Source organism: Castor canadensis, chromosome 15, assembly GCF_047511655.1.
Source record: "Castor canadensis chromosome 15, mCasCan1.hap1v2, whole genome shotgun sequence".
Taxonomy (NCBI): Eukaryota; Metazoa; Chordata; class Mammalia; order Rodentia; family Castoridae; genus Castor; species Castor canadensis.
This window is the reverse complement of record NC_133400.1, coordinates 3,925,948-3,953,331: the sequence shown is the minus strand read 5'-3', so window position 1 is coordinate 3,953,331 and position 27,384 is coordinate 3,925,948. Positions and strand designations below refer to the sequence as shown.

Genomic DNA, 27,384 nt, shown 5'->3' with positions numbered 1-27,384 from the left:
ATCTTTGTGTTCAGCACCAGGGTTGAAATGGTGGCCATGCAGCCTTGCAGGTACTCACTAGCCTCCAAGAAGCAGAGAGAAAAACCTTTTTTTAAAGAGCCAGGGATTGGATTCCCTGTTCCGTTGGCATGGTCAGTCATGTGAAGGGGTTTAGTTATATTTTAGGTTTATATGTGAGCTTCAAAACCCAAACCTTTATCCAGTCTCATCTGAAAGTGGTTATATCTCAAGTTATTAGCAGTTTGAACAGAGGACCTTAAAGGAAAGAGCAGATCTAGTAATAGTTCAGGATAATTAATAAGCTGAATGGAGCTCTAGGGACCCCAAAGCCTCCTGAGACACTCTCCCATTGCTAGTGTCAGACCCAGGTGCCCTGGGTCTGTGCAACTTCCTTCTGCTGCTACTCTGCATGTAGTGAGCATGTAGCAGACCTCTGGTGCCTGTGATAGTCCTTCGTTTCCCTTCTCTCTTCTTTCTTTCGGCTTTTGTTAGTGATCTCAGCGTTGGCCTCACACCTACCCTCAGTATTCAGGCTCTGAACTCTCTTGTCCACTCCAGACTGGCATCCCTTTGCAGTCACTGCTTCTTGTTTTTTCTTCCCTCTGTCCATCTTTTATTCTGCTGGAAACCCTGGAATCTCCCCCGCCCCTCTCTCTGAGGTCTTTAGTTCTCTGCTCTCTTTACTTCTGTCCTTTTGCAGGGCCTGCCCTACGCTGTGGTAATGACGGTGCCCTTTTACACTGTGCCCCGCTGTTGATGGCAAGGACCATGTTGATTTCTGAAATGTCTGTCAGCTGTGTGGCACAGATGCGGAGAGTTTGTAAACCCTCAGTACGTTTGTGGGATGAACAATTTCAAAGACTTTGTTCTGCTACCTCCCACCACAGGCAGCTAAGCTGCAGCATCCCCCCCTGTAGGCACCTCAGCACAGCAGGTACATTTTGTACTCCTGCCTCTTACAGGTTTCATGTAGTCTTTACTCGCCTCCCATCCAGTCATACTTCAACTTCCACTGACTTAACTAATTGTAGCTTCTCATGGAGGCCGACCACCTTTTCATGTGTTCAGCAGTATTCTTTTGATGAAGCTCTTCACAGCCTTCCCTTGTCCTCCTTTGGCACTGTCATCCACAGTCATTTGTTTGTCTCAAGCAAGGACCTTGCCTTATTATCCTCTCTGTTCTCCCTTGGAGGCCTCCACCCCCTGCTTTGAATCCCGGGCCACTGCACTGTTATTGCACTGAGAACCCTTAGAGAATTGCTACCTTAGAATGCCAGTGGTTTCAGATGCTTTTGCCCAGGGTTGGCCTTACACTGTGACCCTCCTTCCTGTGGTAGCCTCCTGCATAGCTGAGACCACATGCAGGTGCCACCATGCCTGGTTTTTTGATTAAGATGGATTCATGCTAACTTTTTGCCCAGACTGGCCTCCAGCCATGACCCTCCCCATCTCTGCCTCCCCAGGAGCTGAGATTACAGGTGTGAGCCACAACACCTAGCCCTGGATGCTGATGTTTTATCTGAGATTGTTCTCCTTCCCTTCATCAAACCTTCTGCTTGTAGGACCTAAGTATTGAGTTCCTATCTTCCCAGTGCTTCACCTGGGCTGCTAAAAGCCACTCTCCCCTGCTCCTACAGCCAGGCAGAGTGGGCTGTCTGAGTGTTATTACCGTGCAATGCCCGTATGTCCCCCCAAGAGCACTCCTCCATAAGAGGACCTGTCCCAGCCAGGAGCCTGCCTTCCAGTTATTTGGTCACATACCTGCTGGTTGAATGTTTTGGCAGTGGCTGTAATGTATTGGAACAGTGTCATATCACATTCTAGAATGGTTCGTGTGCTCATAAGGCTGAGAGTTGAAAAGTAGAAGATGCTGTGTCTGTTGGAAATAACTAGTCTTACGTTAAGTGGCCCAACAAGTTGTAATGTTGTACACCACAGTGTACACCAGTCACAAGGGATCCTTGGTGTGTAGTGTTCATGTCTTCAGCCCATGTGGCACTGCAGCTCCAAACCATCATGGAGCAAAGCAGTGAGCAGTCAGTCAAATCACATAGAAATTCATTGTTTTTTGTAATGCTTTCCAACATAATGAGACATAAAATAAATACTTGAGTGGAGGGGTCAGGGGTAGCTTTACAGGAAAACATTCTGTTAGTCAGTCATAGTGTTCTCTTCTAAGACCTTTCTTATGTTGTGAGCTGGATTTCAGTGCCTCCCTGCCCCTCATCCCCCATTCTAGCTTGGTTATCAGAACGAATGAAAACTCAGGTCTGGACACACTTTAGGCCCCTGTTCTCCACCTTCCCACTGTAACTGGTATGTAACTGGCCTTCTCTGGTCTATACTTGTTCTTGCCTCATAAGACTTAAGGCCAGGCATTGTGGCTCATACCTGTAATCCCAGCAGAGATCAGGTAGATTGCAGTTCAAAGCCAGCTCAGGCAAACAGTTAGTGAGACCACATTTCAGTGAGCATAGTGGTGGCCACCACCTGTGATCCCAGCTACTTGGGAGACCATAAGTAGGAAGATCATGGTCTGAGGCCAGGCTCAAGCAAAAACTGGAGACTCCTCTACCTGAAAAATAACTAAAGCAAAAAAAAAAAAAAAAAAAAAAAAAAAAGTTTGGGGCATGCTCAAGTGGTAGAGTGCCTGCCTACCAAATGTGAGGCCTCGAGTTCAAACCCCAGTACTGCCAACCCCCTCAGCCCCCTGCAAAAGCAAACAAACAAACAAAACAATAAAGGACTTTTAAGCACCATTCTTGGGCCATTATGATTCTTTTCTTGAAATGTGTGCCTTGAGAAAATTGCCCCCATAGTGACTTGAAGAGATCTTGACTTATGTGTGAAAAAGGAATCCTAAGGCACCTGTCCTTTTTGTATTTTAAATTCCTTCCTTCCTCCCTCCCTCCCTCCCATTTGGTAGAACTGGGATTTGAACTCATGGCTCTGAACTTGCTATGCAGGCACTCTACCACTGTAGCCTCCATCCCCGCGCTCCAAATTTCTAACCTTCTCGTCAAACATGAAATAACACTGATGCTCCCTGAAAGCTGAAGAACATGGTTCTAGTATCCATCCTAATTTCAGAGATGTGAAGTCATAAAAACATGCACCTTAGCAGAGGGAATTTGGTTAACTATAGGACGACATTGACGGCCTCCCAGGACAGTGGAAAGCCCAATCCTAACTTCGTTACCATTGAGAGTGCCTCCACCACCCATGCAGTCAGTGCCACGTGACTCCAGTCAGTGGACAGGCATTCCATTCATACAACTGCCATTTGCAGATTCGGGTAAGGTGCTCAGTGGAAGACACCAAGAGGAGGACACTGGGCTACATCAAGGAAGCCGACTGTGAGGCCTCTCTAATAGAGAAGCCATGTGTCAGTGTTTCAGTTCTCAGTCATCATGACTTTTTAAAATTACCTTGTCCTAAGTATGCACCTTCTTCCAAGCATAAAGTCGCTTTTCATCAGGAGGCCCCGTGCCTTTTTTCTCTTCTTTCTTTCTTTCTCTTGGTGGGCCTTGGGTTTGAACACAGTGCTTCATGCTTACAAAACAGGTATTCTACTGCTTGAGTCACATCTCCAGTCCTGTGCCTGTTTTTTTTGTTTGTTTGTTTGTTTGCTTTTCTTTGTGGCACCAGGTAAGCATGTGCTCTACTACTGACCTATGCCTCCAGCCTAAGAGGGTATTTTTAAATAGGCAAAATACTATTTATTTTATTTATGTTTGGTGGTACTAGGGTTTGAATTCAGGGCCTCACTCTCACTAGGCAGGTACCCTACCACTTGAGCTACTCTGCCACTCCTTTTTTTTGTTGGGTATTATTATTATTATTTTTTTTACAGTACTGAGGCTTGAACTCAGGGTCTTCACCTCGAGCCACTCCATCAGCCCTTTTTTTTGTGTTGAGCATTTTCAAGATAGGGTCTTGAGGAACTATTTGCCTAGGCTGGCTTCAAACCACGATCCTCCTGATGTTTGCCTCCTGAGTAGCTGGGATTATAGATGTGAGCCACTGGGGCCTGCCTCAAAAAACTATTTTTCACTTCAAGTTTATGTTAGCATCTCATCTTTGAAAGTCTTCATTAGCTTTCCAGAGACTTGAAGGTAGATGCAGGCTTCTGTTTCTCATTTCAGTAGTGTTTTTTTCAACACAGAGACGGGTTTTTTTTTTTTTTTTTCTTTTGTGGAACTGGGGTTTGAACTCAGGGCTTTGACTCTAGTGCTCGAGCCATATCTCTAGCCCAAAACAATATATTAAGAATTTCGAAAAGAAAATGAGTGATTATTGGTCCTTTTATAGTTTTTAGAGCTGTGTTCTTAACTGATAGGATATCTACTAATTGTTTTCTTTCTAAACAGGACAAGAATATCAGAGAATTGAGTTTGGTGTTAATGAAGTAATTGAGCCCAGTGGCACTTTGCCCAGAACCTCCAGCTACGGTATTTCAAGCACATTGAACCCTCAGGCCCCTGAATTTATCCTTGGCTGTGCAACTTCCAAAAAGGCTGCTGATGGCATAGATAAAGAAGTTAGCTACAGCTCCATCGACTGCCAGTACCCAGGCTCTGCCCTCCCGTTGGGTAGCAGTTCCAGTGCAGAGGTCGAAGCTTTGGAGCATGATGGGGTCTCCGGCGGCCTTGGACAAAGGGAGCGCAAAAAGAAGAAAAAGCGGCCACCTGGATATTACAGCTACCTGAAAGATGGCACTGATGAGAGCGTTTCCCCAGAAGCCCTGGTCAACGGCCATGCCACTTCAGCAGTCCCAAACAATGTCTGTGTAGAGGACGCAGAGTTTGTGGGGGATATGCTCACATCGGTTTCGCCCAGGACTTGTAACAGCCCCCAGAACGCCATGGACTTCATCAGTGACACTGTGCCTGACAGCCTGTTCCCAGGAGCTCTGGACGGTGATGCGAGGACTGCAGGGGCGCCTGGGGGCTCCCCTGAGACTGAGTGTGAGCAGCCCTGCCTCCCTGCAGATGGCCTGCTAAGGACAGCTGTGCTACAGCCATACGCTGGCACCCATACTACTGAGAACCTTCCAGTCACTAATGGGCAGATACTTGAATCCTCAGGCGAGGGCACAGCTGCCAACGGTGTGGAGTTGCACACAGTGGGAGGCATAGACATGGACCCTGTCAAGCCAGAGAGCGCAGGCTCTGCGTCGAGCGCCATTCCCACTAGCCAGCCCACCAAGTCCTGGGCCAGCCTTTTCCACGACTCTGTGCCCTCTTCCTCCTCGCCCATGGCGTATGTGAAAACTAAGTGTTCCCCTCCGGCTCCATCTCCCCTGGTCTCTGAAAAGCAGGTTGAAGTCAAAGAAGGGCTTGTTCCAGTTTCAGAGGATCCTGCAGCCATCAAGATTGCAGGTATAGTTAAATAGGATCAAGTCCAGTGGAGGATGAGCACATCTCACCATCTGGGGTTGCCCGCTCATGTGGACTGTTAGCCACTAAAAGTAAGGCTATATAAAAACAAAAACGGGGGCTGGAGTCGCCCTTCAGGTACAGTGCTTGCCTAGTGTGCACATGGCCTGGGAGAACAAGAGGGAGGAGGGGTTAAGTAGCATCCATCTGTCTTTGAGTCCTTTTCTATTGACAAATTCCATTTCTTGCTTTTTGATCAAATAATTCTGTTCCATTGTTGAACGTGTGGCAAGCTTATTCCGTGTTATACTTGTTATTTGTACTTTTCTAAGGTAACCCCCAGCTGGTGCTCGCTTTCTACTATTTCTTTTTTATACTTCTTAAGCTTTAAGAAGGCATTTTGTGACTAGTACAGCCCTTTTCACTTTGGTGACTTTCTGTTGAAGAGGTGCTCTTGACAGGAAAGAAAAATACGAGTTCAGCCCAAGATTAATGTTTGAATTCACAGTAAATATAGAAAGCAGCATAACTAGCAGTCACAGACTGTGTTTAAGAGAGAATAGGAAGTCAGGATGACAGGAACAGCAGGACTGAACCCCACATCCCCTTTTCTTTGCTTGTTTAGAGACAGGGTCTCAGTGTCTATCCCAGGCTGGACTTGCATTTGTGAATCTCCCACCTCAGCCAACTGCTGGGATTACAGGCATGCACCACCCTGGTCTTCTTGTGCAGTGCTTTCTGTTTGGACATTTCAGAACACCTGACAGTGTTCGTTACCAGGTGCAGTAGCAAGCTGCAAAGTGCATAGCCTTTATGAGTACTCAGAATTCTATCAGAAATAAAAACATGTTCTTTTGATAGTAGGGGGATAGCAGCTCGTAATGTTTTTTAAAAAGGGAACATTTATAGCTAAGTGTGCTGGTGCACACTGTGATCCCAGCATCCAGTAACTGAGGCAGGAGGATCGTGAGTGTGAGGCCTGCCTGGCTAATAGCAAGGGTAATAAGATCTTCTCTTATTAAAACAAAACAAACAATAACAACATTTTATTCCTTATACGAAATACATTCTGAATAATCTTGGTGTTCTGGAGGCCTCTTAAAATGGGAAAAGAATTCGGAGGGCACCCTTTGTGTGTGTGTGTGTGTGTGTGTTGTGTTGTGTAGTGTAGTGTAGTGTAGTGTATGTGTGTTGTGTATGTGTGTGTGCCACAATGGGTCTGATTTTTTAATGTATGTTTTATAGATTTCTTTTGGAATATATTCATCGCAAGAGCCCACTTCCACAAAGAGTTGGCCTTTGTATAGATTAATACACAATTTTATTTATTTTTAACCTGTAACTCAAATTGCATGGGGGGGGGGCGTGTTTTTAAAATGTGCATTCTGAGTTCAGAGTCATGAGAGCATTTGTTTCCTGAAAGTTACTTCACAACGGAAACCTCCTATCCTTGAGAAATTTTCTCATTCTTATTTAAAATAAGACAGAAAAACTTAACAAAATTTTTTTGGAGCATTCTACCCAGTCTTAGGAGTTTAAATGTGTCTGCTGTGTTCTGCCTGTGATGAAAGTGGACAGTTCACATGCTGTGTAACATGGCAAGTAGATACCTCCTGCCTACTTGAGCCAGTACAGGGGAGTGTTGCCACGCAGCCCAGCCATGCAGACACAGTTACTGTTAGTGGGTGCCCTAGGTGCCTGCCTGCCTTCTCCAGCACTTACTTTCTTAATCCTGTGTTGATTAGGCAGTTAGAAAGGTTTGTTAACTCTTCTTTAGAAGTATCATTCTTTTGAGCCTGCTTGTTGACAGTTTTCAGCATTGCTCCTGTATCCATACTGCTGGGGTCATCCAGGGCTTGGGGAAAGGGGGATTGTTTGGAATTGTTCTCTTTTCATCATATTGTACGTGTGGATTTCTGTAAAGAAATGGCGAGATATATATACTCAGTGTGTCATAAGTCGAATTTCAGTACCACAGTTTCCCCATAATGGCATACTTTTAAGTATAGAACTACTTTAAAAAATTAATTTAAAATCAATTAATTAAAATTATTATTTTTATTATTTTTTGGGAGACAAGTCTGGCTATGTAGCCCAAGTTGGCCTTGAACTTTTGACTGTCTTAGCCTCCCAAGTGCTGGTATTGCAGGCATGCTCCACTGTGCCTTAACCTATTTATTTAAGCAGCATTTAGCTGAGTAAAGTTCTATTTCCATTAAAACATATTTTTATGTTGGTTATAAGAGAATTTGACTTTCTTAGAGTCTAGCTGGTTCTACTCTGTCACTATGTTAACTTTTGGGAAAGAGGGAAAGAGAAGAATTTATCACACATCTCTTCTGATTTGAATTCTCTTCTCTGGGTAATATCCATAGTCAGTTTTTTATTCCAATTTGTTTTAAATGTTCATTTTTCTGGATCATCTCCCCTGTCAAGAAGTCTGCTTAATTAAGTGCCAACTTACTGTTTTCTAAACAAAAGAGAAATACAAAGTAGGAAGGAAATCAGTTGTAAGAGAAGACTAGGGATGGCACATCGGGCCCCCTTCCATTCCTGCCTTTGCACTCACCTCTTGGTGCCAGGCCATCTCCTCTGTGCAGCTTATCCCTGTCCTCAAAGGTAAGAGGATTTGAGGGGAGAGCTGTTAACCCTCCCCCAAAAGAAGTGTGAATCTAAGCAAATAGGCATGCTGGGGGGAGAGGGGTCTAGTGTCAGCTTGCTTACACCTCACTCTTAGAGGCATTATGGCTGTTTTTCATTGGGAGTAACTCAGGCAGGAAGGGGGCAAGAGGAAACAGACTCTTACGTAGTCTGTGTTTTACAGTGACTGCTGTCCTCTGGCGTGAGGGTGACAGGTGCACAAGTTGAAGGGCCATTTGCGCTGCTGCCTTTCTCCACCAGCACAGACACCAGAGCGAACAGCACATGTGATATTTGACATAAAGTGTCTGCTTCTCATCAATACTAAACCTCTTCTGGGGTTTTACTAAACTGTTATCAAATCAGCCAAAGAACACAGAGCTATTTTGCATTTCATGTCTTTCTTGTTTTTTGCTGAAACTGAGGTTTGCATTCCTGGCTTTGAATTTGCAAAGCAGGCGCTTTCCTGCTTAAGCCACACCTCCAGTCTGTTTTGCTCTGGTTATTTTGGAGATGAGGTCTCATAAACTAATATCCTGGGCTGAGCCATGATCCGCCTGATCTCAGTCTCCCAAGTAGGTAGGATTACATATGTGAGCCATCGATGCCTGGCTTGTATTTTGTGTTTTTAATCATGCATCAGCTGGGCAAAAGAGAGACTGGATCAAGTGCCCAAATAAAATTCCAATGAAAAAGAACTAGGTAAACCAAGTCTTGGGCAACTCCCAAATCATGCTGCCGAAGTCTCTCTGCCACGTTGTAGACTGGGCTAGGTGGTGTGTGATGGTCACAGTGGCGTCTGCCAGAGGACTCCATCTCCACGTTCACATGGGTTTTCAGTGTAAGTGACAATGCGCCGGCCCTAGGACTGCTGCTCTTTGTTCTGGTGGGTTCTAAATCATGTCATGCTTGCCCCCTTTGTGGGAAATGTCCTCAAATATTTTGCCTTCTTCCTAAAATTCTCAAGTAGCAAAGGCAGTGATAATGTAATGTGCTCCTGCCTGAAAAGGCCCCCTGGTGGTAGGTCGCTGGTTCCATGTGTGTGTCCTGGCTGGTCTGTGTCTCTGTGGAACAGAACTGATCTGAGACCTTTGTTTGGTACGTTTTGGTCACCTTGCTGTCCTCCACCTAGTTAGGAACTAAAGCAGGATGTTAAGCACCTTGGGTTTTTTCTCTTTCAACAGGTTGAACTTGAATTCAGTCTTTCAGTGTTTGTGCTTTTACAAAAGTGGAGGTGCTGGTTTCAGTTTTGTATCTTTTATGAGTCATTTTGGCGTTTCTCACTACTCTATAAACACAGTTCTGGCCAGCCTCACTAACTCTCAGGAGAAAGATGGATTGGGGGACCGTGCTTCCAACGTCAGCTCTTTGAGTGGACTTAAGTGATAAATGACACCAGCAGTCAGCAGTTGAAAAGAATGCTTCTGTGACAAGTTTGCTATTGTAGTCCACTGCTAGTCAATTGCCCTAAAGGAAGATACAATAGCTAAGCCAAGTTCCAACCTCACAGGTACCCTGCCTTCTGTCCTGTGTGGTCACCCTTCCTCATTTTGATTCTTTTGACTTCCATGATAATAGTGTTTATTGGATGTAGGCTTGGAATAAGTGAAGTATGCAAGTAGAATTCACTCTTGGTTAGAGTCCCCTCAGTGAGCTGGGCACCAGTGGCTCACACCTGTAATCCTAGCTATTCAGGAGGCAGACATCAGGAGGATCACAGTTTGAAGCCACCCTGGGCAAGTAGTTCAAGAGACCCTATCTCAAAAAACCCATCACCAAAAAGGGCTGGCAGAGTGGCTCAAGGTGTAGGCCCTGAGTTCAAACCCCAGTACAGGGAGAAAAAAAAAAAAGTCCCCTAGGTGAGAGTGGACTGACCTTGACAGGAGTCCTTGCTCCTGTGTTCTCTCAGTGAGTGGCAGAGGAGGGGCACGCTAGCCAACTGTGTGACGTGTTAGGCTGCTGCAGCTGTGTGTAGCATGCTACAGATGTCGCTTTAGGATGTTTAGACAATCCTAAGCAATGAGCTGTGCAGTCCGAATGCTTGTTGCAGTCACATTCCTTTTGAAATGCTACTTTTCTGAGAAGTGTATGTATTCACAAAATGTTCTGAAGTTGAAATTTTGGGGACATCAAGTTAACATTTCTGTTTGGGATGCTGAAAGTTGTTTTCTCAAATGCTTGTGTAAGTTAACTTCCTTTTTCTTCTTCCCACTTTTGTTGCCTCTTTATCCTCTCATAAGGCTTGTGCGGCATCTGTAATGGCTGCCCTTCATGTCAGGCGCTATCCATACATTGTCACTCTCCTCTCTGTCACCATGCACGGGGCAGCTCATTACCTGTTCCAGAGTTAAGTGACCAGCTCCAGGTAGCAAAATGAATGAACTAGCAGAGCCTGGGTGTGAGCCAGGTATTGCTGGCTTGGGCGCCTGAGCATCTGCCCTTGGAACAGGGCTGCTCACATGGTTTTTCTTAACAGTGAGATAACATGACCTTTAAAGTATGTTGGGCCATTTCTAACAAGCTGAAAGAGTCATGGAAACCGATGACGTGGCTCTCCAGATGCTTAATTCCCCCTGTATGTGGTCTAGTGAGTACGCACTGTATGCCACACACACTGTCCAGGGCAGTGAGCAATGGCTGGCCTTGCCTGAGGGAAGCCTAACGCATGAGATAAGGAAGGAACAGACAGCAGGTCCTCTTAGCAAGAGAACAGTGGTTTGCAGAGGGTGGGGTGGGGTGGGCAGGATGAAAGGAGGGGTGCACCATGCAGCCGGTAGTGATGCTGGTACAGATTGGAGACACAGGTGGCCATTGGGTCCTTACCCTGGTTGCAGAGGACTCTGTTGAGTGATTGGCAGTGTGAGGTCTTGTTCTAAAGGAACTTCTTCCAGGGAAGGATATGCTGGTGTACAGGGAAGGCAGGCACAGTGCTGAAACCCTGAGGGACCCTCAGGGAGGAGGCTTCAGGGTCTTGGGCTCCCTTTGTTCTGCTCCCGTTCCAGGGCTTCTGCTCCGGACTTTGCAGGTGTCTGTGGGGAGGGTTCTGTCATGTGCGGTTATTGAACCAGCCACTAGGTGATGCTAAGACATTTGGACTTGATGTCATGAAATAAGACACAGGAAAACTATTCTCTTTTTTTGGGGGGGTGGGGGTATAACAGAGACTTGCAGCAAGGGCTTCCTACTTGCAAAGCAGGTGCTCTACTGCTTGAGCCACAGCTCCCATCCTTGTTGCTCTGGTTATTTTGAAGATGGGGGATTTGGGGTAGGGGGTGTTCTTGAACAATTTGCCCAGGTTGGAATCTTGAGCCTTCCATTCTCAGCCTCCTAAGTAGCTAGGATTACAGGCATGAGTCACCAGTGCCTGGCTGTTTTTTGTTTGTTTGTTTTTTCCCAACTGCCTACTTGTCAAATAGTCAAATAAGCAAATGAAAGCCAAATTACTTCAAGGGAAGGGCTGGTGTAGAAGCTAGCAGTTCTGACTTGTACACATCTTCCCAGGTACATGTGGGAAAAGAATCGGTTTGTAGCTGACTTTGGTAGGATGGGTTCTCTGTTCCCCAGTGTTTCTCAGTCACTTAAGAACTTGAAAGTCCTCCGCTGTCTTGCTCCTGTGTTCCTTTCCAGAGGGGCCTTAGCTTCGTCCTGAGTTGTTTTCTTTTTAATTGAGGCTTTGAACTCAGAGTACTCTTAGCAATTGGTTGACATGTTTTTAGTGTTTTGCTTTTTTGTTTTGTTTTGTTTTTTGGCAGCACTGTGGTTTGTACCCAGGACCTCACACTTGCTTGCCAGATGCTTTTACTACTTGAGCCGCTCTGCCAGCCCATATAGGTTTTGGCAGTACTGGGGTTTGAACTTAGGGCCTTGAACTTGCTAAGCAGGTGCTCTACCACTTGAGCCACACCACCAGTCCCACTGACATGTTTTTGAATCGAATGTTCAAAACAGTGGAAGTTTAATCCGGATCTGGGATGCCCAGCCCTGCTTGGTTCTTTTCCATTTCCCATCAGTGCTTCAGGCCCGATCCCTACCTCTTCTCACACCTCCAGGTCTTTTCCCATGTCACCAGGAAGACTGAGAGTTCTTCTCCCATACAGAAACTTGTGTTTGTCCTTCCTTGTCCCTAGCCCTTCCTTCTTGAGGTGTGTTCCTGTCTCCTGTCTCACCTCAGCAAGGCCTCCTGCTGAGCAGTCCACGCTTGCTCTCTCCTGTTCTGACCCATTGCCCCTCTGGCTGGCTGTGTCATCAGAGTGCATACTTTCAGCCCTGAATCACAAGGGTCAGTGTGTGTGATGGTGAGGCTGTAATATGTGACTCCATGGTCGGAGTGTCATAGGCTATTGACTGGAGTCATCTTGCTGCTTCCTGCTGACCCAAAGCCAGACTCATCCATCACATCACCACACAAACAGCATGACTAGCTCATTTTGTTGTGTCCCTCCAGGTGTCACCAACCCCAGCCATGATCGTCTTCTGCTGTCTGTTCTTCAGCTTCCATGTCCTGCCTTTAGCCCGTCTGCTGAGTCTGCTGTAGTGTGCTGTGCTTGCAGCAGGACAGCGAGTGCCTGCCACCAATGGCCTATGGGCTGGCCTAGAGCTGGGCCACCCTCAATTGTTTGCCAGGCAGGTGTAGTAAGTGTTGGATCAGCTGTCAGCTAAAGGCAACATGCCATTAAAACAAAGGCCCACGTAGGAAGGCTGTTGACTTTGAGTACTACAGCTACATAAAAGCTTAACATTAGTTGTTAATGAGATGTGAAAATACTCCAGTGAAGATTTGTGGGTGTGATGCTTTGAGACCGTGGTGATGTGTGTTTAAAAATACACAGGCTTTTAGTCATGATGCTGAGTGAGTATTCTTGGCACACTGGAACTGTAGATTCTTGTGACAACATGGCTCAAAGACAAGCGTAACACTGCAAGTACAGGACTATAAGCCTGTGGGGAAAATCAGGTGCCTGAAGCTTTGGAGTAAGGGAGTTTTTGTTTGTGTATTTTTGATTTGGTCTTGCTGTTATAGCTCATGCTAGCCTCAAGCACACGATCCCCCTGCCTCAGCCTCCCAAGCACTGCAGTTACATTGCCACCATGTCTAGCCAGTATAAGGATTGTTTAAGTGGAGCCCACTATGTATTAAAGAGGAAAGAGTTTGGCCACTGGAGTCAGGTAGATCTGGGTTCAGGGGTTGGTTCAGTTACGTGGTGTCAGTTTTCTCATCTGTGGAATGGGGACATAATGGCTCCTGTCTGATGGGGTTGCCATGATGACTATGAATTCCGGATAAAGCTTGTAGCACGGGGTCCCTCATATGACAGGCACTGTCAGTGCTGGGGTTCAGTTTTGTACCTGATCTATTTTCATTCAAGGCCCAGTTCTCTGCCCTTTAATAAGGTAAGTGAGAAGAATCTCACATGCACAACCTAATGGGACACATTGCCCTGGGTTCTCTGAGTCTGTAGTGCTTTACTTTCTATAAAAGCAGAACAATGCAGAAATATCCCTGTGCTCCCTAACTGGAGAAAACAGGAAGATGGCAGGAAAGGGTATGTGTGAGAGAGCCCTGTGCAGGAGTCTGGGACCTGCCCGTACAGCTGTGTTGTAGGGAAGGGTATGCCTTAGATGGGTACTTTTTCCTGCGACATGATTAGAAACTAAAGCAGGTGGTGTGCTATGGCCAGAGATTGTAAATTCAGACCCTACCATGCTTCCTAGATCCTATGTGGTCACAGGCAAGTTAGTTCAATTTTCTGAGCCTCAGTTTCCTTATAGTACATCTGGGACAAGGGCAGTACTCCTCGATTAGTAGGATTTAAGTATAGCTAATTAATACTTGTGAGTGGTAAAGAACTCACTGATTGTAAAAGTGCAGCTATTGCTATTACAAGCCTTTCTCTTTTTTTGGGGGGGTGGGGGTGGTGGTGGTTGGCACTGGGGTTTGAACTCAGGGCCTCATGCTTGCTTGGAGGCTTTCTACCACTTGAGCCATTCCACCAGCCCTGTTTTGTGTTGGGTATTTGCCCTGGCTGGCTTCGAACCTGGAGCCTTCTGATCTCTGCCTCCTGAGAAGCTGGGATTACAGACGTGAGCCACTGGTTGTAAAGCCTTTCTGACGGTCAGTTGTGTAAAGTTGGCATTCATAGTTTTCTTAAGGCTGAGAATGATGCCAGCTAGAGAGAACGATGTCAGAGGGTGACTCTGAGGATAAGAAGCTTGCTTATGAATGTAATAAAACAGTGTATAAAGCAGTCTCCGGATTGGAATGCTTGTGGAAAAGCAGTGCAATTAGTTAGCAGGATGCACTGTCACCAGAAGGATTGTCTTACTCACTGGCAGCCATCAGGCATCCACTGCCGTGTGCCGGGCCCCGCATCAGCTGCTGAGATTCAGAGATGGAAAGCGCCTGTGTTTAGTGTCCGAGCAACCTTGCAGTTAATGAGGTGTGCCTCACTCTTAGCCTTGAAGGAAAAAAGTGTGTGTCTTTGAAGTCTATTCTCTAATACATCATTCTACATGTTTTTTTGGCTAGTGTGATTCCTGGTATATGCCCACAGGAAGATAAATACATAATGATGGTGTTGGGGGAAAAGCATAATTTGCAAAGTTTTCATCTTCAAATAACATACTTGATGTTGAATAGACTGAGGCTTTAGCGAGATGACTTTTCTTAGGATGTATGTGTTGCTGAGGGGTTGGCTGATGCTCCCTGACTAAGGTCTATGAATGGTTTAATGTCACTCATGAGAATGTCACTAACTTCTGAACTGTGCTCTTCACTCTTTCAGAGCTGTTGGAGAATGTAACCCTGATACATAAGCCAGTGTCATTGCAGCCCCGTGGGCTGATCAATAAAGGCAACTGGTGCTACATCAATGCTGTATCCTTCCTGGACGTGTCCCCAGAGCAGGCTGGTGGCAGTGGTCTCTCTTGGCCTGCATTACACCTCCTGCAGCTTCCCCAAGGCTGCTAGGGAATTTTGAATCCAGAAACTTGTCCTCCTTGTAGATGGAGATTCCTGACCCCCAACCTTTGAACCCTTCAAAAAGGAGAGTTTGTTGACCTGTGAATGATAGGCTCAGGCAAGTTTTATTCTCATTGGAATGGTCCCAAATAGAGACCAAAAGAGAGTGTCCACGTGGGACTGCAGATTTTGTTCTGATTTGAGTATCTCAGAGGAATAAATTTGATTTTTTTGTTTGTTTGTTTGTGTTTGAAGGTAGGATCTCGCTTTATAGCACAGGCTGGTCTTACATTGTGATCCTCCTGCCTCAGCTTCCTGAGCACTGGATCACAGGTGTGCTGCACCATCTTACCCAGCTGAATGAAGTTTTTGAACATAAACCTGACCTCATGGATGCTCACGTGGATATTACAAGATAGTGGTCCTTGCGATGATTTAGTTTATTCCTTTTTGTGCTCCATGTCCAAGTGGTTCAGTGGCCTTTTGCTCATTCAGCTTCTACTTCGCTTGTGTCTAAGGTGCTTTTAGGAAACGTGCTGTCTGTTTGCTTCTTTTACGCTCCTTACTGCCGATGTGCAGACGCTGCAGGCACTGGTGGCTTGCCCTCCGATGTATCACCTGATGAAGTTCATCCCTCTGTACTCCAGAGTGCAAAGGCCCTGCACGTCCACACCTATGATTGATAGCTTGTAAGTAAGGGCTTCAAAATAGGCTAGTGGGTGGGTATTTTGCCCTGAGATAATTAAAATGTAAATAGTTAACAAAGTTCTTGATTTTCTACAGATGAGTCTTTAAAAAAATGTACTGTTCATAGTCTCATATGGGAGTTTGCTAGAAACTTATATGGAAATTGGATCATTGTTTATCTGTGTTCCTCAGATGGAGCAGGAAACATTACAGTGTTTACCAGTTTAAAATTCACTAAACCAGACCAAAAATGCATATGGAAAAGTTTAAAGAATTCATAGTTATTATAACATGGACTACCTGAAACCTGCTATATTCATACTAATTCATGTTGTTCGAGCGTCAGTGCTCTTTGGTTAAAGTACATCTTAAATGCACTGCTCTGCTGCACAGGCAGCTCAGGTGGTTGAGTGTCTCACTAGCAAGTGCGAGGCCTCAAATTCAAGCCCCACCGCACCACCATTAGAATATCAAAAAGAAAACAGATGTGTGACAACTGCTAAATAACTCATCTAAGATGGTGATTAAAAAACCAAGATGTAAATACCATATACCTTTTAAAAAATGCACTGCTTCATTTTTTATTCTTTCCATGTTTAGTGTCCGGCTAATGAATGAGTTTACTAACATGCCAGTACCTCCCAAACCCCGGCAAGGTGAGTCATACTGGGAAGTCAGAGAGGTGTCTTTAAATACAGGTGACTATGCCTGTGCTGTCCTCAGTCTCCAGCCTGGTCGGGGTGAGGGGTGAGGGGTGAGGGGTGACTGCTGTCCATCCTTAGCTACATCCTTTTAGTTACACAAAGCTGTGTCCTGTTCTCTTGCAGCTCTCGGGGACAAAGTTGTGAGGGATATCCGGCCGGGAGCTGCCTTTGAGCCCACGTACATCTATAGACTGCTGACGGTTATCAAGTCCAGCCTGTCTGAAAAGGTGTGGAGCGCTCTGTGTAGCCTGGGGAGAATGTTGCCTTTGTGTTGGCAGTTGCTGCTGACCTGGCACCTGCCTCTTTCTCCAGCACTGGGATTTGTGTGTTCAGGATGAGACCCGGCTTTATGTTGGGGTCAAGCTGTTTGGATGAATTTCAAGAGTGTGACTGTTGTCCCCTTAGACCTGGCTAATAGAGCTTCCGCAGTGCTCCTAGCACTGCTCTGCGCACTGAGCTTTGCCACCTTAGCTACCTTAGCTACCCCTGGGAGTAACGTAGAACCATTGTCCCCGTCACCGCTGAGAAAGGGAGGTCACGTGGCTACCCAGTGGCAGAGCCTGGCTTTCAAGGTCGTGCACTGCACTGCTTTTGGGTCCTGGAGTTGGCATGGTGATGAAATTCCTGGGGCCTCTGTCTTCTTCATGTCTGGGCTGTGGTAGCTATTCAGCGTCCTTGGCTCTTACCTCGGTGTTTCTCATACTTGTTGCTGCAGCCATGAGGCCAAGGGAGCAAGTGACCCGGGGCACCCTCAGCACAGCTGACTGGAATTTCCTTGTCCTTGCCTGCATTTGTAGTGAATCAGTACAGCAGTTGAAGTGATACTGAGGGAGACTTAATCAGACAAGAAAAAGTCAAGAAAATGCTATTTCAACTAAGTAAAGTTCTCCTGGTGTTGTGGCACACACCTGTAATGCTAGCACAGGGGAGGTGGAGGCAGGAGGATCAAGACTTCAAGGCCAGCCTGGTCTACACAGTGAAACCCTGTTTCAAAAAACCAAGACTAAAACAACAATAGTGTTCAAACCCACCCTAAAATAAACTAAGTAAAGTCATATTGCAGCTGCAGTGCTTTGAAGAGGGGTGAGTGTCCTGCTGTCCATGTCGGGTGGCAGCAATTCAGAGATACTGGGGTTTGAACCTGTCTTCACCCTTGCTAAGCAGGTGCTCTACTCTTTGAGCCGCGCCTCCAGCTTGATTTCTGACCTTTTTAAATGCCTGTAATACAGCTTTGGTGTTGACTCAGGTTTGCAGAGCACTAGGATGCAGAAAGGCAGTGAAGTCTGTGCTGTCTGCCCTCAAAAACTCACTGTCCAATGTGAGACTTAGACTCATAACCAAGCCAACAGATCAGTAAAGGCAGGTGGTGTGCAGGCGCTGAGGGCCTGGAGGGCCCCCGCTGCAGTGGAGGCAGGGACAGGCCGTCCAGGGAGGCCTTCCTGCAGCCCAGCCCCTCGAGGATCACTCTCAGGACTTGTTCTGAAGTTACATTAGCATTGAGGGGGCTGAGGCCCCCAAGAGCAGCCTCAGGTTTGGTGTGCTTGGGTCATGGTGGCAGAAGGATCCAGAACAAGCTCAGGAAAGGGACAAGACAGTCCAGGGAAAACATGCTGATTCTTAACCCCAGGGCTGCGGCACAGCACACTCGAGCCTCCAGCACCAGGGCTTCCATGGGAGCTCCAGCTGAAATCCTGAATGCCCAGGTCTTCAGCATAAACTATTTTGCTTGCAGAGTCTAGGCACAGGCCCTTATCAGTTCTTGACTGATGGAAATCTTTCTGACATCCAAGTTTCCCAAATCCCAGCCAGCCCAGGGCCAAGCTGGCTTGTGGGCCTTTCCTGGGAGAGCAGCCCCAGTCTGTTGTATGAACTCCGTGCCACCCCACTTCTTGTTTGATGGTACTGAGTTTGGATTCAGCTAAGCAGGTACTCTACCACTAAAGCTTTCTGCTTTAGTTGTTTTTCAGATAATTTCTCATGTTTTTGCCTGGTTGGGCTGTGATCCTCTTACCTGTCTGCCATGTAGCTGGGATTACAGTTGTGCACCACATGTTTAGCTTATTCTTTCAGATACAGTCGCACTGATATTTTTGCCTGGACTGGCTGCAAACTGCAGTCCTGCTTCCCATGTAGCTGAGATTATAGGCATGAGCCACCGTACCCAGCAACCTTTCCTTTTCCTTTGCTCTTTCTTTTTGGTGGGTAGCAGTACTGGGGATTGAATTCAAACATAAAGTCCTGAGTTCAAACCCCAGTACTGTTTTAAAAAACAAAAAGCAACCTTTTTCTTTTGGCAGTATTGGGGATTGACTCCAGGCAGGGCCTGCGCTGTACCATCTTGAGCCATGCCCCAGTCTTTTTGTTTTCTTAGTTTGCTTTTCACATAGGATCTCACTTTTGCTGAGGCCAGCTTCAGACTTTGATTCTTCTACCTCTGCTGGTAGAGCAGCTGGGATTATAGGCGTGTGACAACATGCCTGGTTGAAACCAAGTTTTAAATAATCTCACTCTTCCCTTCTTCCTCCACGTCTTCTTCCCCCTTCTTTTTTTTTTTTTGTTTGGAAAAATCCAGCACAGCATACATAAGAAAATAAAAGTCGTCATTATTTCTTGAGAATAAGTAATCTTTTTCTCCCATCCTCTGTAGTGCCCTAGGATCTCAACTATTGAAAGAAAAACTTCTATTTTTGTAACTCCTATAACATGCAGTCTTAAGAATTTCAGCAGAGGTGTAGTTAACATGTGGGAGCTGTGGCTCCTGCAGTCTGGACAGCAGTGACTAAAATTAACGCGGTCGTGTGTGACTCCTCAGGGCCGACAGGAAGATGCCGAGGAGTACCTAGGTTTCATCCTCAACGGACTTCATGAGGAGATGCTGAACCTAAAGAAGCTCCTCTCCCCAGACAACGAAAGTAGGTCAAGGGCTGCTGGCCTCCACCGGTGGGACTGGGTTCCCTGGGTCCTCCTTCCATCAGTGTGTGCTCCGTGGACTTGCCCCTCCTTCCCACAGTCATCGTTCCTTAGAGACAGGGATCGCTCATTCACTCATGGCCTTCACGCTGCCTTTCACATGCCCACGACTGTCATATTACCTAAGCTTAGGTTTCTCCAGAGCCCCTCTTTTCCTTCTGCTTTTTTTCTTTTCCCCCACTGTCTGTGATCAAACCCAGGATCTCATGTATGCTAGGTATCGCTCTATCAATGAGCGCTCCCACCCCCCAGCCACATCTTTCCAGAGCACCTTCAAATTGCTCCAGGGGTTCCAGGAATGATTTTTGGGGGGGGGGGTGGGAGTGAGGAGGTGTCAGACAGGGGCTTGCTGTGTAGCTCAGGCCAGCTGGGGCTCTAGGTCCTTCTGCTTCAGCCTCCCCAGGTGCTGGGATTACAGGTGGGCACCACCATGCCCAGCTTTCCCAAAGAATACCTTTTATTGCAAGTTAATGCAAATGAGTATCCGATGAAGCTGAGTTTGTTGCAACTGGTTGCTGTAGAACACGTGCAAATTTTATTTTAAAAGTATGGTTGGCAGAGCTGTGGAAGTGGTTCATGGAGAAGCTTGGCTGTTTTTATTTTTTGCTGTTCTTGTGAATAGCAGATCCTCTTCTTTTCAGAACTTTCAATTTCCAACGGGCCCAGAAGCCACTCGGTGAACGACGAGGAGCAGGAAGAACAAGGCGAAGGAAGTGAGGATGAGTGGGAGCAGGTGGGTCCCAGGAACAAGACCTCTGTCACCCGCCAGGCGGACTTCGTCCAGACGCCGATCACTGGCATTTTTGGTGGACATATCAGGTTTGTGGTTTTCTGGAATAATTCTGCCTTTGGGCTCCCCTGACTGCTAAAGCAGGAGGTGTGTGCTCTGTCCAGACACTTTTTGCAGACTGGTATGCCTTGGCACGCCCTGCCTGCCCTGCCCTGTGCTTGCCCTTCCAGGGGTATCCGTGCGCTCCCTCTGCTCCTGAGCACCTCTGCAGGGCATTGTCCCCAGGCTCTGTGTGCCTCAGTACTCCACGGCAAGCCAGCTAAGCTTTGCTAAGAGGAATGAATGCGCCTGGCTGGGACATTGTGTTTGTTTAGTTATCTTGGTAAGTTTTATTGTATGTATTTGAAGTCCACAGCACGTTAGGAAGTACAGTTAGTATAATGGTCACATAGAGAAGCAAGCGAGCACATGCATTCCTCATCTCGCACAGTCACGCGCTTCTTGTGCAAGAGCAGCTTTCATCTACTCATTAAGCGAGACTCTGGGTTCAGTGCACCATTACTAAAGTCAGGGCTCTACACCTGTTCACCGTGTGCTTCTGCTGCCTATGCAGCTCCCATTTCCTTCCCCACACCTTGCCCCTGGTTAGCATTGCTTTCTTCTCTGTCTCCCTGTATTTGACTTTTTTTTAAAAAGATTTCATAAATAGCATGAAGCACAGTGTTTTTCTGTGTTTAGACTATTTCACTCAGTAAATGGCCATGCTGTGGCCAATGCTGAGATTTTTTAGAGGCAGAGTAATACTCCATTGTATGTGCGCACCGAGTTTCTATATGTCTTTCTCCATGTTGTTCCATGTCTTGGTGATGGTTGTGGATGGATTGGAGGAGTTTAGACAAGAAAGCCACATGTGCTCAAAAGAGAAGGATGAGGGGAGTACTGCCACACTGCTGCTAGCTAGATCCAAGCCATATGGTCTGGGGAACGGCTCACCCTTCTGCCACTGTGACGTGTCTTGGCAGTCCTGTCCTTGGGATGGGCTGTGTTGGCAAGGGGCAGTGAGGGGCAACTTCGCCCTCTATGACCCAGCCCCGCAGCCTGGTGTGGGACCATGAGAGCATGCTTGCAGGGTGGTGCAGGCAGTGAGAACCCTCACCCCCCCGAGATGAGGTACCCAGAGGTCCCAAATGTGGCTAAGAATAACCAATGGAAAATGCCAGAATATAAAATCAACATAGAAAAATCATTAGCATTTCTATACACTAATAATGAACAAACTGAGAAAGAATATATGAAAACAATTCCATTTACAATAGCCTCAAAAAAAAATCAAATACCTAGGTGTAAACCTAACAAAGGATGTGAATGACCTCTACAAGGAAAACTATAAACTTCGGAAGAAAGAGATTGAGGAAGACTATAGAAAGTGGAGAGATCTCCCATGCTCATGGATTGGTAGAATCAACATAGTAAAAATGTCGATACTCCCAAAAGCAATCTACATGTTTAATGCAATTCCCATCAAAATTCCAATGACATTCATTAAAGAGATTGAAAAATCTACCGTGAAATTTATATGGAAACACAAGAGGCCACGAATAGCCAAGGCAATACTCAGTCAAAAGAACAATGCAGGAGGTATCACAATACCTGACTTCAAACTATATTACAAAGCAATAGCAATAAAAACAGCATGGTACTGGCACAAAAACAGACATGAAGACCAGTAAAACAGAATAGAGGATCCAGATATGAAGTCACACAACTATAAACAACTTGTCTTTGACAAAGGTGCTAAAAATATACGATGGAGAAAAGACAACCTCTTCAACAAAAACTGCTGGGAAAACTGGTTAGCAGTCTGCAAAAAACTGAAACTAGATCCATGTATATCACCCTATACCAACATTAACTCAAAATGGATCAAGGATCTTAATAACAGACCACAAACTCTAAAGTTGATACAGGAAAGAGTAGGAAATACTCTGGAGTTAGTAGGTATAGGTAAGAACTTTCTCACTGGAACCCCAGCAGCACAGCAACTAATAGATAGCTTAGATAAATGGGACTTCATAAAACTAAAAAGCTTCTGCTCATCAAAAGAAATGGTCTCTAAACTGAAGAGAACACCCACAGAGTGGGAGAAAATAGTTGCCAGCTACACATCAGACAAACGACTGGTAACCAGAATATATAGGGAACTTAAAAAACTAAATTCTCCCAAAACTAATGAACCGATAAAGAAATGGGCAAGTGAACTAAACAGAACTTTCTCAAAAGAAGAAATTCAAATGGCCAAAAAACACATGAAAAAATGCTCACCATCTCTAGCAATAAAGGAAATGCAAATTAAAACCACGCTAACATTCCACCTCACCCCTGTTAGAATAGCCATCATCAGCAACACCACCAACAACAGGTGTTGGTGAGGATGCGGAGAAAAAGGAACCCTCTTACACTGCTGGTGGGAATGTAAACTAGTACAACCGCTCCGGAAAAAAATTTGGAGGCTACTTAAAAAGCTAAACATTGATCTACCATTTGATCCAGCAATACCACTCTTGGGGATATACCTAAAAGACTGTGACACAGGTTACTCCAGAGGCACCTGCACACCCATGTTTATTGCAGCACTATTCACAATAGCCAAGTTACGGAAACAGCCAACCCCCACTACTGATGAATGGATCAAGAAAATGTGGTATCTATACACAATGGAATTTTATGCAGCCATGAAGAAGAACAAAATGTTATCATTCGCTGGTAAATGGATGGAATTGGAGAACATCATTCTGAGTGAGGTTAGCCTGGCCCAAAAGACCAAAAATTGTGTGTTCTCCCTCATATGCGGACATTAGATCAAGGGCAAACGTAACAATGGGATTGAATTTTGATCACAAGATAAAAGTGAGAGCACACAAGGGAGATATGAGTATAGGTAAGACACCTAAAAAATTAGCTAGCATTTGTTGCCCTTAACTCAGAGAAACTAAAGCAGATACCTTAAAAGCAACTGAGGCCAATAGGAAAAGGGGACCAGGAACTAGAGAAAAGGTTAGTTCAAGAAGAATTAACCTAGAAGGTAACACACACTCACAGGAAATTAATGTGAGTCAACTCCCTGTATAGCTATCCTTATCTAAACCAGCAAAAACCCTTTGTCCTTCCTATTACTGCTTATACTCTCTCTTCAACAACATTAGAGATGAGAGCAAAATAGTTTCTGCTGGGTATTGAGGGGTGGGGGGGGGTGGAGTAGGTGGCAAGGGAGGGGGTGGGGACGGGGGAAGAAATGACCCAAGCATTGTATGCACATATGAATAATAAAAAAATAAAAATTATAAAAAAAAAATACCAGAATCCAATCTGGAGAAACTGTTGGCTCAACCTGCGTGGCTGTTATAGCCGCTGGCCCTGGTCTCTGGGGTATTTGTGTTGAAGCTGACCGTTGCTGCTTTTTTTGAAAAAAGGTAAAGATAAGGAATTCCTACAGCGTAGCAACAATTTTTTAGCCATCTGTAAACAGGGTTCTGTATTCTGACCAGTTGACAGTCTTCTCGAAACTTAAGTGCTTTCAAAACGAGCATCTGCCTTTTTTAACTGACACCCGGACTTCTAAGCCAAGAGGACCATCCTTGGTTCCTTCACTACCTCCATTCCTGGTCCTCACAACTCTCCCCTGGAACCCGCTGACCGCTGACCCTTGAAACCCTTGTGCCTAGGAGGATGGTGGCCATGTTTCTTAAACCTGCAGGAAAAGCTCGCTGCCACTTCTCCATGGTTTCTGCCATGAAGTCTGAGAACCTGTCCACAACCCGGTTTACTCCGTTCATAAACTAGGTCACTCCAACTGCAGAAAACCTTTGTTGAACTCCTGGAATGCTTCCTTCCTGTGGATAAATGAGATGTGGGCCAAACATAAAAATTTCACTCAGGAAACTTAGAAAAAGAAAAATGAAGAAACAAGAAAAAATGTTCAGTTGGTGCCCTTCTGGGAAGGGTGGTGGTCCTTCTTCCTGGAATGCGTATTTGGTTTTTATTATCCAGTCCCCACTACCCTTCTTTATCTGTGCCAGTTTTGTAGAGGAAGTGCCACTTTAAAAAAAAAAAACAAAACTCTGCTTACTTTGGGGATTACCTCTGTCATTAGAACAAACTGTGATATTTTGAGAAAAACAATGCATGTCAGAAATTTAAGTCATGGCAAGATGGTCACCCTTACTCCCGGGGCATTTAAATAATGGTGTGGTATGCAGGTGAAGTGCTGAGCTGGGCAGCATCACCTGCGCAATTTAGTTGCTAATGCTTGGGAGATGGTGTTAGCAGAGTCATTTTTGAATTCTGTATGGTTTTGGCTTTTTGGTTTTACCTGGTCTTCTGAAGGTGAATCAAGTATCATTGTTTTATTCCTCTTCTTTTGTTTTATTTTAGGAGAAAGTGGCCGGTAGTGGTGTCTTAAGTTTTTGTTTTTTCTTTTTCAATTTTCAGGTCTGTGGTTTACCAACAAAGCTCAAAAGAATCTGCCACTTTGCAGCCATTTTTCACGCTGCAGCTGGACATCCAGTCTGACAAGATTCGCACGGTTCAGGATGCACTGGAGAGCCTGGTGGCCCGAGAGTCTGTGCAGGGTTACACCACCAAAACCAGGCAGGAGGTACGTTCACGACAGGAAAGAGTGTGGGATCGGGATGAGGGGAAATGGACTTCAATTCTGCCTCTCGCTTCTGTTGCTTAGCTTTTTTTGGACTGAAAATGTCTACCTTTCCAGGATGGAGTGGTACAAACAGGTTACTCCAGGAAAGGATCCACCTGTTGTCGTTGGTCCTGAGCAGTCTAGTCCTGGCATCACAGAGTCAGTGCTGTGTCTAGCAGAGGCCATAGCTTGTCTGTATTCATGGTGTGCAGCACAGTTTTCTCAGGTCACTTAGGACATGAAAGGGGTTCTGAGCACATCTGCTCTGCATTTGTCGTAGCTCTCCAAGGTTACAGAGACAGGAAGTCACTGTTGAGACTCCTGTTGCTCTTTGGTTTGAACTGAGGAGGGTGAGCTATTGAGTCTTTCTGTTTTCAGGAGTTAGGAGTAAGTAGGTTACGGCTCAGTTGGAAGAGGTTTGTGTTATTCTGTGTGAGAGGTCTCTGGTTCCTGGCTCTCCCTCTGTCCCGGCTCTTCCTGTCTTTGGCTCTTCAGTAGAGAATGTCTCTATTCCATGTGTCAGACTGTGGCAGTGAGTTCATAGGGTGTGGGCTAGGTAGGACGGCACTGTCTGAGCAGTTCATAGTAGTCTTGTGAGCAAGTCTTTGGGGTTGGGATGTAGTTCAATTATAGAGCAGTTAACCTAGCATGGGCATAGCCCCATGCTTGACTCCCAGCACCCCCCTCCATTCCCCATACCCCCTCGCCCCTGCCGCCGCATGCACACAAACCAAAAGAGCACCTGAATAGCAGGCAGTGTATGGTGGTGACACATGTCCTAATGCAGGACTGGGGTGTGGCTAAGGAGGCAGAGCTGCTTACCTGATGAGTATCAGGCCCTGTGTTCTAGCCCCAATATCCTCCCCCGTCAAAAAAAGAAAAGAAAAGAAAAAAACAGTCCTGACACAGAAAACCTGTCTCCACACTGCCACACTGCACTGCTGGGATAGACCTGCCCTTGCTCACCGCTTCTGTTTAGACCAGTATCTAAATTCGGGTCATCTGTGCACCTGAGGTCTTGTCTCGGGGAATGCTAATGTGGAGGGACTGGGGATCTGTGAATGCAAGCCGTGATAGGCTGCACTGAGCCTCCTGTGGCTATAGCCTCTGCAGCTCTGCTTTTCTTAAGAAAAAAGATTTCTACCAATAGTATTCTCCAAATAAATACTGGGAAGTGTCAAAGGGGAATGGCAAATAAACTGAAGATGCATTTTTTGGGAGAAACAAAAAGGAAGCACCAAGCTTGGACCCGGAAGGGCCAGGGAGCGAAGGCAGGAGGAGGATGGGTCAGATGGCTGCACGCCCGCCATGTGCACATTTGGGAATTGCACCGTGAGTCCTGTTGATGTTTACAGTTGCTTCCTGTTAACGATAAGAAAGTAACCTAGTGTTACTTAAAAGCATCATTCATTACAGCTGTGAAAGTGCTCCATGGGCATGTTAAAACTGATAAACCTAACGGCTGCAGTCTCATGATGATGGCAGACAGCTTTCGGGTTATTCAGATCATGATTAAAGAAACATACACCAGTTGGTTGACACTGTGAAAGTTACGGAGAAGCAGGTTAGCACATCCCTAGTTCAAATACAAGCTTTTTCTTTCTTTCTTTTTTTGTGGTGCTGGGCTTAAATTCAGGGTCTACACCTGAGCCTCTCCACCAGCCCTATTTTTGTGAAGGGTTTTTCGAGATAGAGTCTTGTGAACTATTTTTTCAGGCTGGCTTTGAACCGTGATCCTCCTGATTTTCGGCCTCCTGAGTAGCTAGGATTACAGGCATGAGTCCACCAGTGCCAGCTGCAAGTACTAGCTTTTATTCGTAGGCTGATTTATCAGAGATGGACTTCAGGACCCAGGGTCCTCTGCAGCTGCCTCTATAGCCACATGCACTTTCCCAAGGCGGTCCACCTCAGCACTGGCCAGGGCACAGGACGGCTGTGTCGGGCTTTGCAGCTCAGGAAGCCTTGAGCGGAGGTGGAGAGATGGGTGCCGCTCAGTTGGATGGACAGCAAGTGCTAGTATTTGTGTCCCAGGTGGAGATCAGCCGGAGAGTGACTCTGGAAAAGCTGCCCCCTGTCCTTGTGCTGCACCTGAAGCGATTCGTCTATGAGAAGACAGGCGGCTGTCAGAAGCTGATCAAAAACATCGACTATCCTGTGGACTTGGAAATTAGCAAAGGTAAGGCTGAGGCTGTGGACTGCCACAGTGCCTCCTGCAGCCCATTGCATGCTGTCAGGGCCAGCAAAGTCTTTGTTGGCTTCTTTCATTTTAAATTTCTTGACAGTGATATACATATGTTAAAAATCTTGTTAAAGTGCCCTTTAAAATAGAGGCAAAGGCAAATAAACCCTTAACTTTACTAGATGAGAAAAATAGGAGGCTTTGTCCATTCAAAAGAGTGTCATTTTTCTGTATGTGCGTGTGAATTACTAGCAGATCCTCCTGTCTCCAGCCAAGCACTGACAGCTGTGGTACCCATTGTGGCTGACGGCAGTGGGGTATCTTCTGCCTCCAGTTGCCATGACAGGAACATGCATTTGTGTTCCTGTGTCACCAGGTCTCCACAGGTCACTGTGCTCAGCAGTGCGGCACATTTGAAAGCAGTTTTAAAGAGCTCGAGTTAGAG

At 46.0% G+C, this 27,384-nt stretch overlaps 1 protein-coding gene across 2 annotated transcripts in view; it reads left to right on the top strand.

The window, feature by feature from the left end:
* Usp10 (ubiquitin specific peptidase 10) overlaps positions 1-27,384 on the top strand; it is a 58,479-nt gene that overhangs the window by 28,255 nt on the left and 2,840 nt on the right. For both annotated transcript variants that reach the window (XM_020158544.2, XM_074055543.1), the window contains 9 exons: positions 4,371-5,381; positions 14,801-14,892; positions 15,556-15,665; positions 16,264-16,319; positions 16,491-16,594; positions 19,180-19,279; positions 19,979-20,156; positions 24,556-24,721; positions 26,792-26,936. In XM_020158544.2, coding sequence (XP_020014133.1) covers positions 4,371-5,381; positions 14,801-14,892; positions 15,556-15,665; positions 16,264-16,319; positions 16,491-16,594; positions 19,180-19,279; positions 19,979-20,156; positions 24,556-24,721; positions 26,792-26,936 — 1,962 coding nt within the window. The remainder of the gene's footprint in view (positions 1-4,370; positions 5,382-14,800; positions 14,893-15,555; positions 15,666-16,263; positions 16,320-16,490; positions 16,595-19,179; positions 19,280-19,978; positions 20,157-24,555; positions 24,722-26,791; positions 26,937-27,384) is intronic.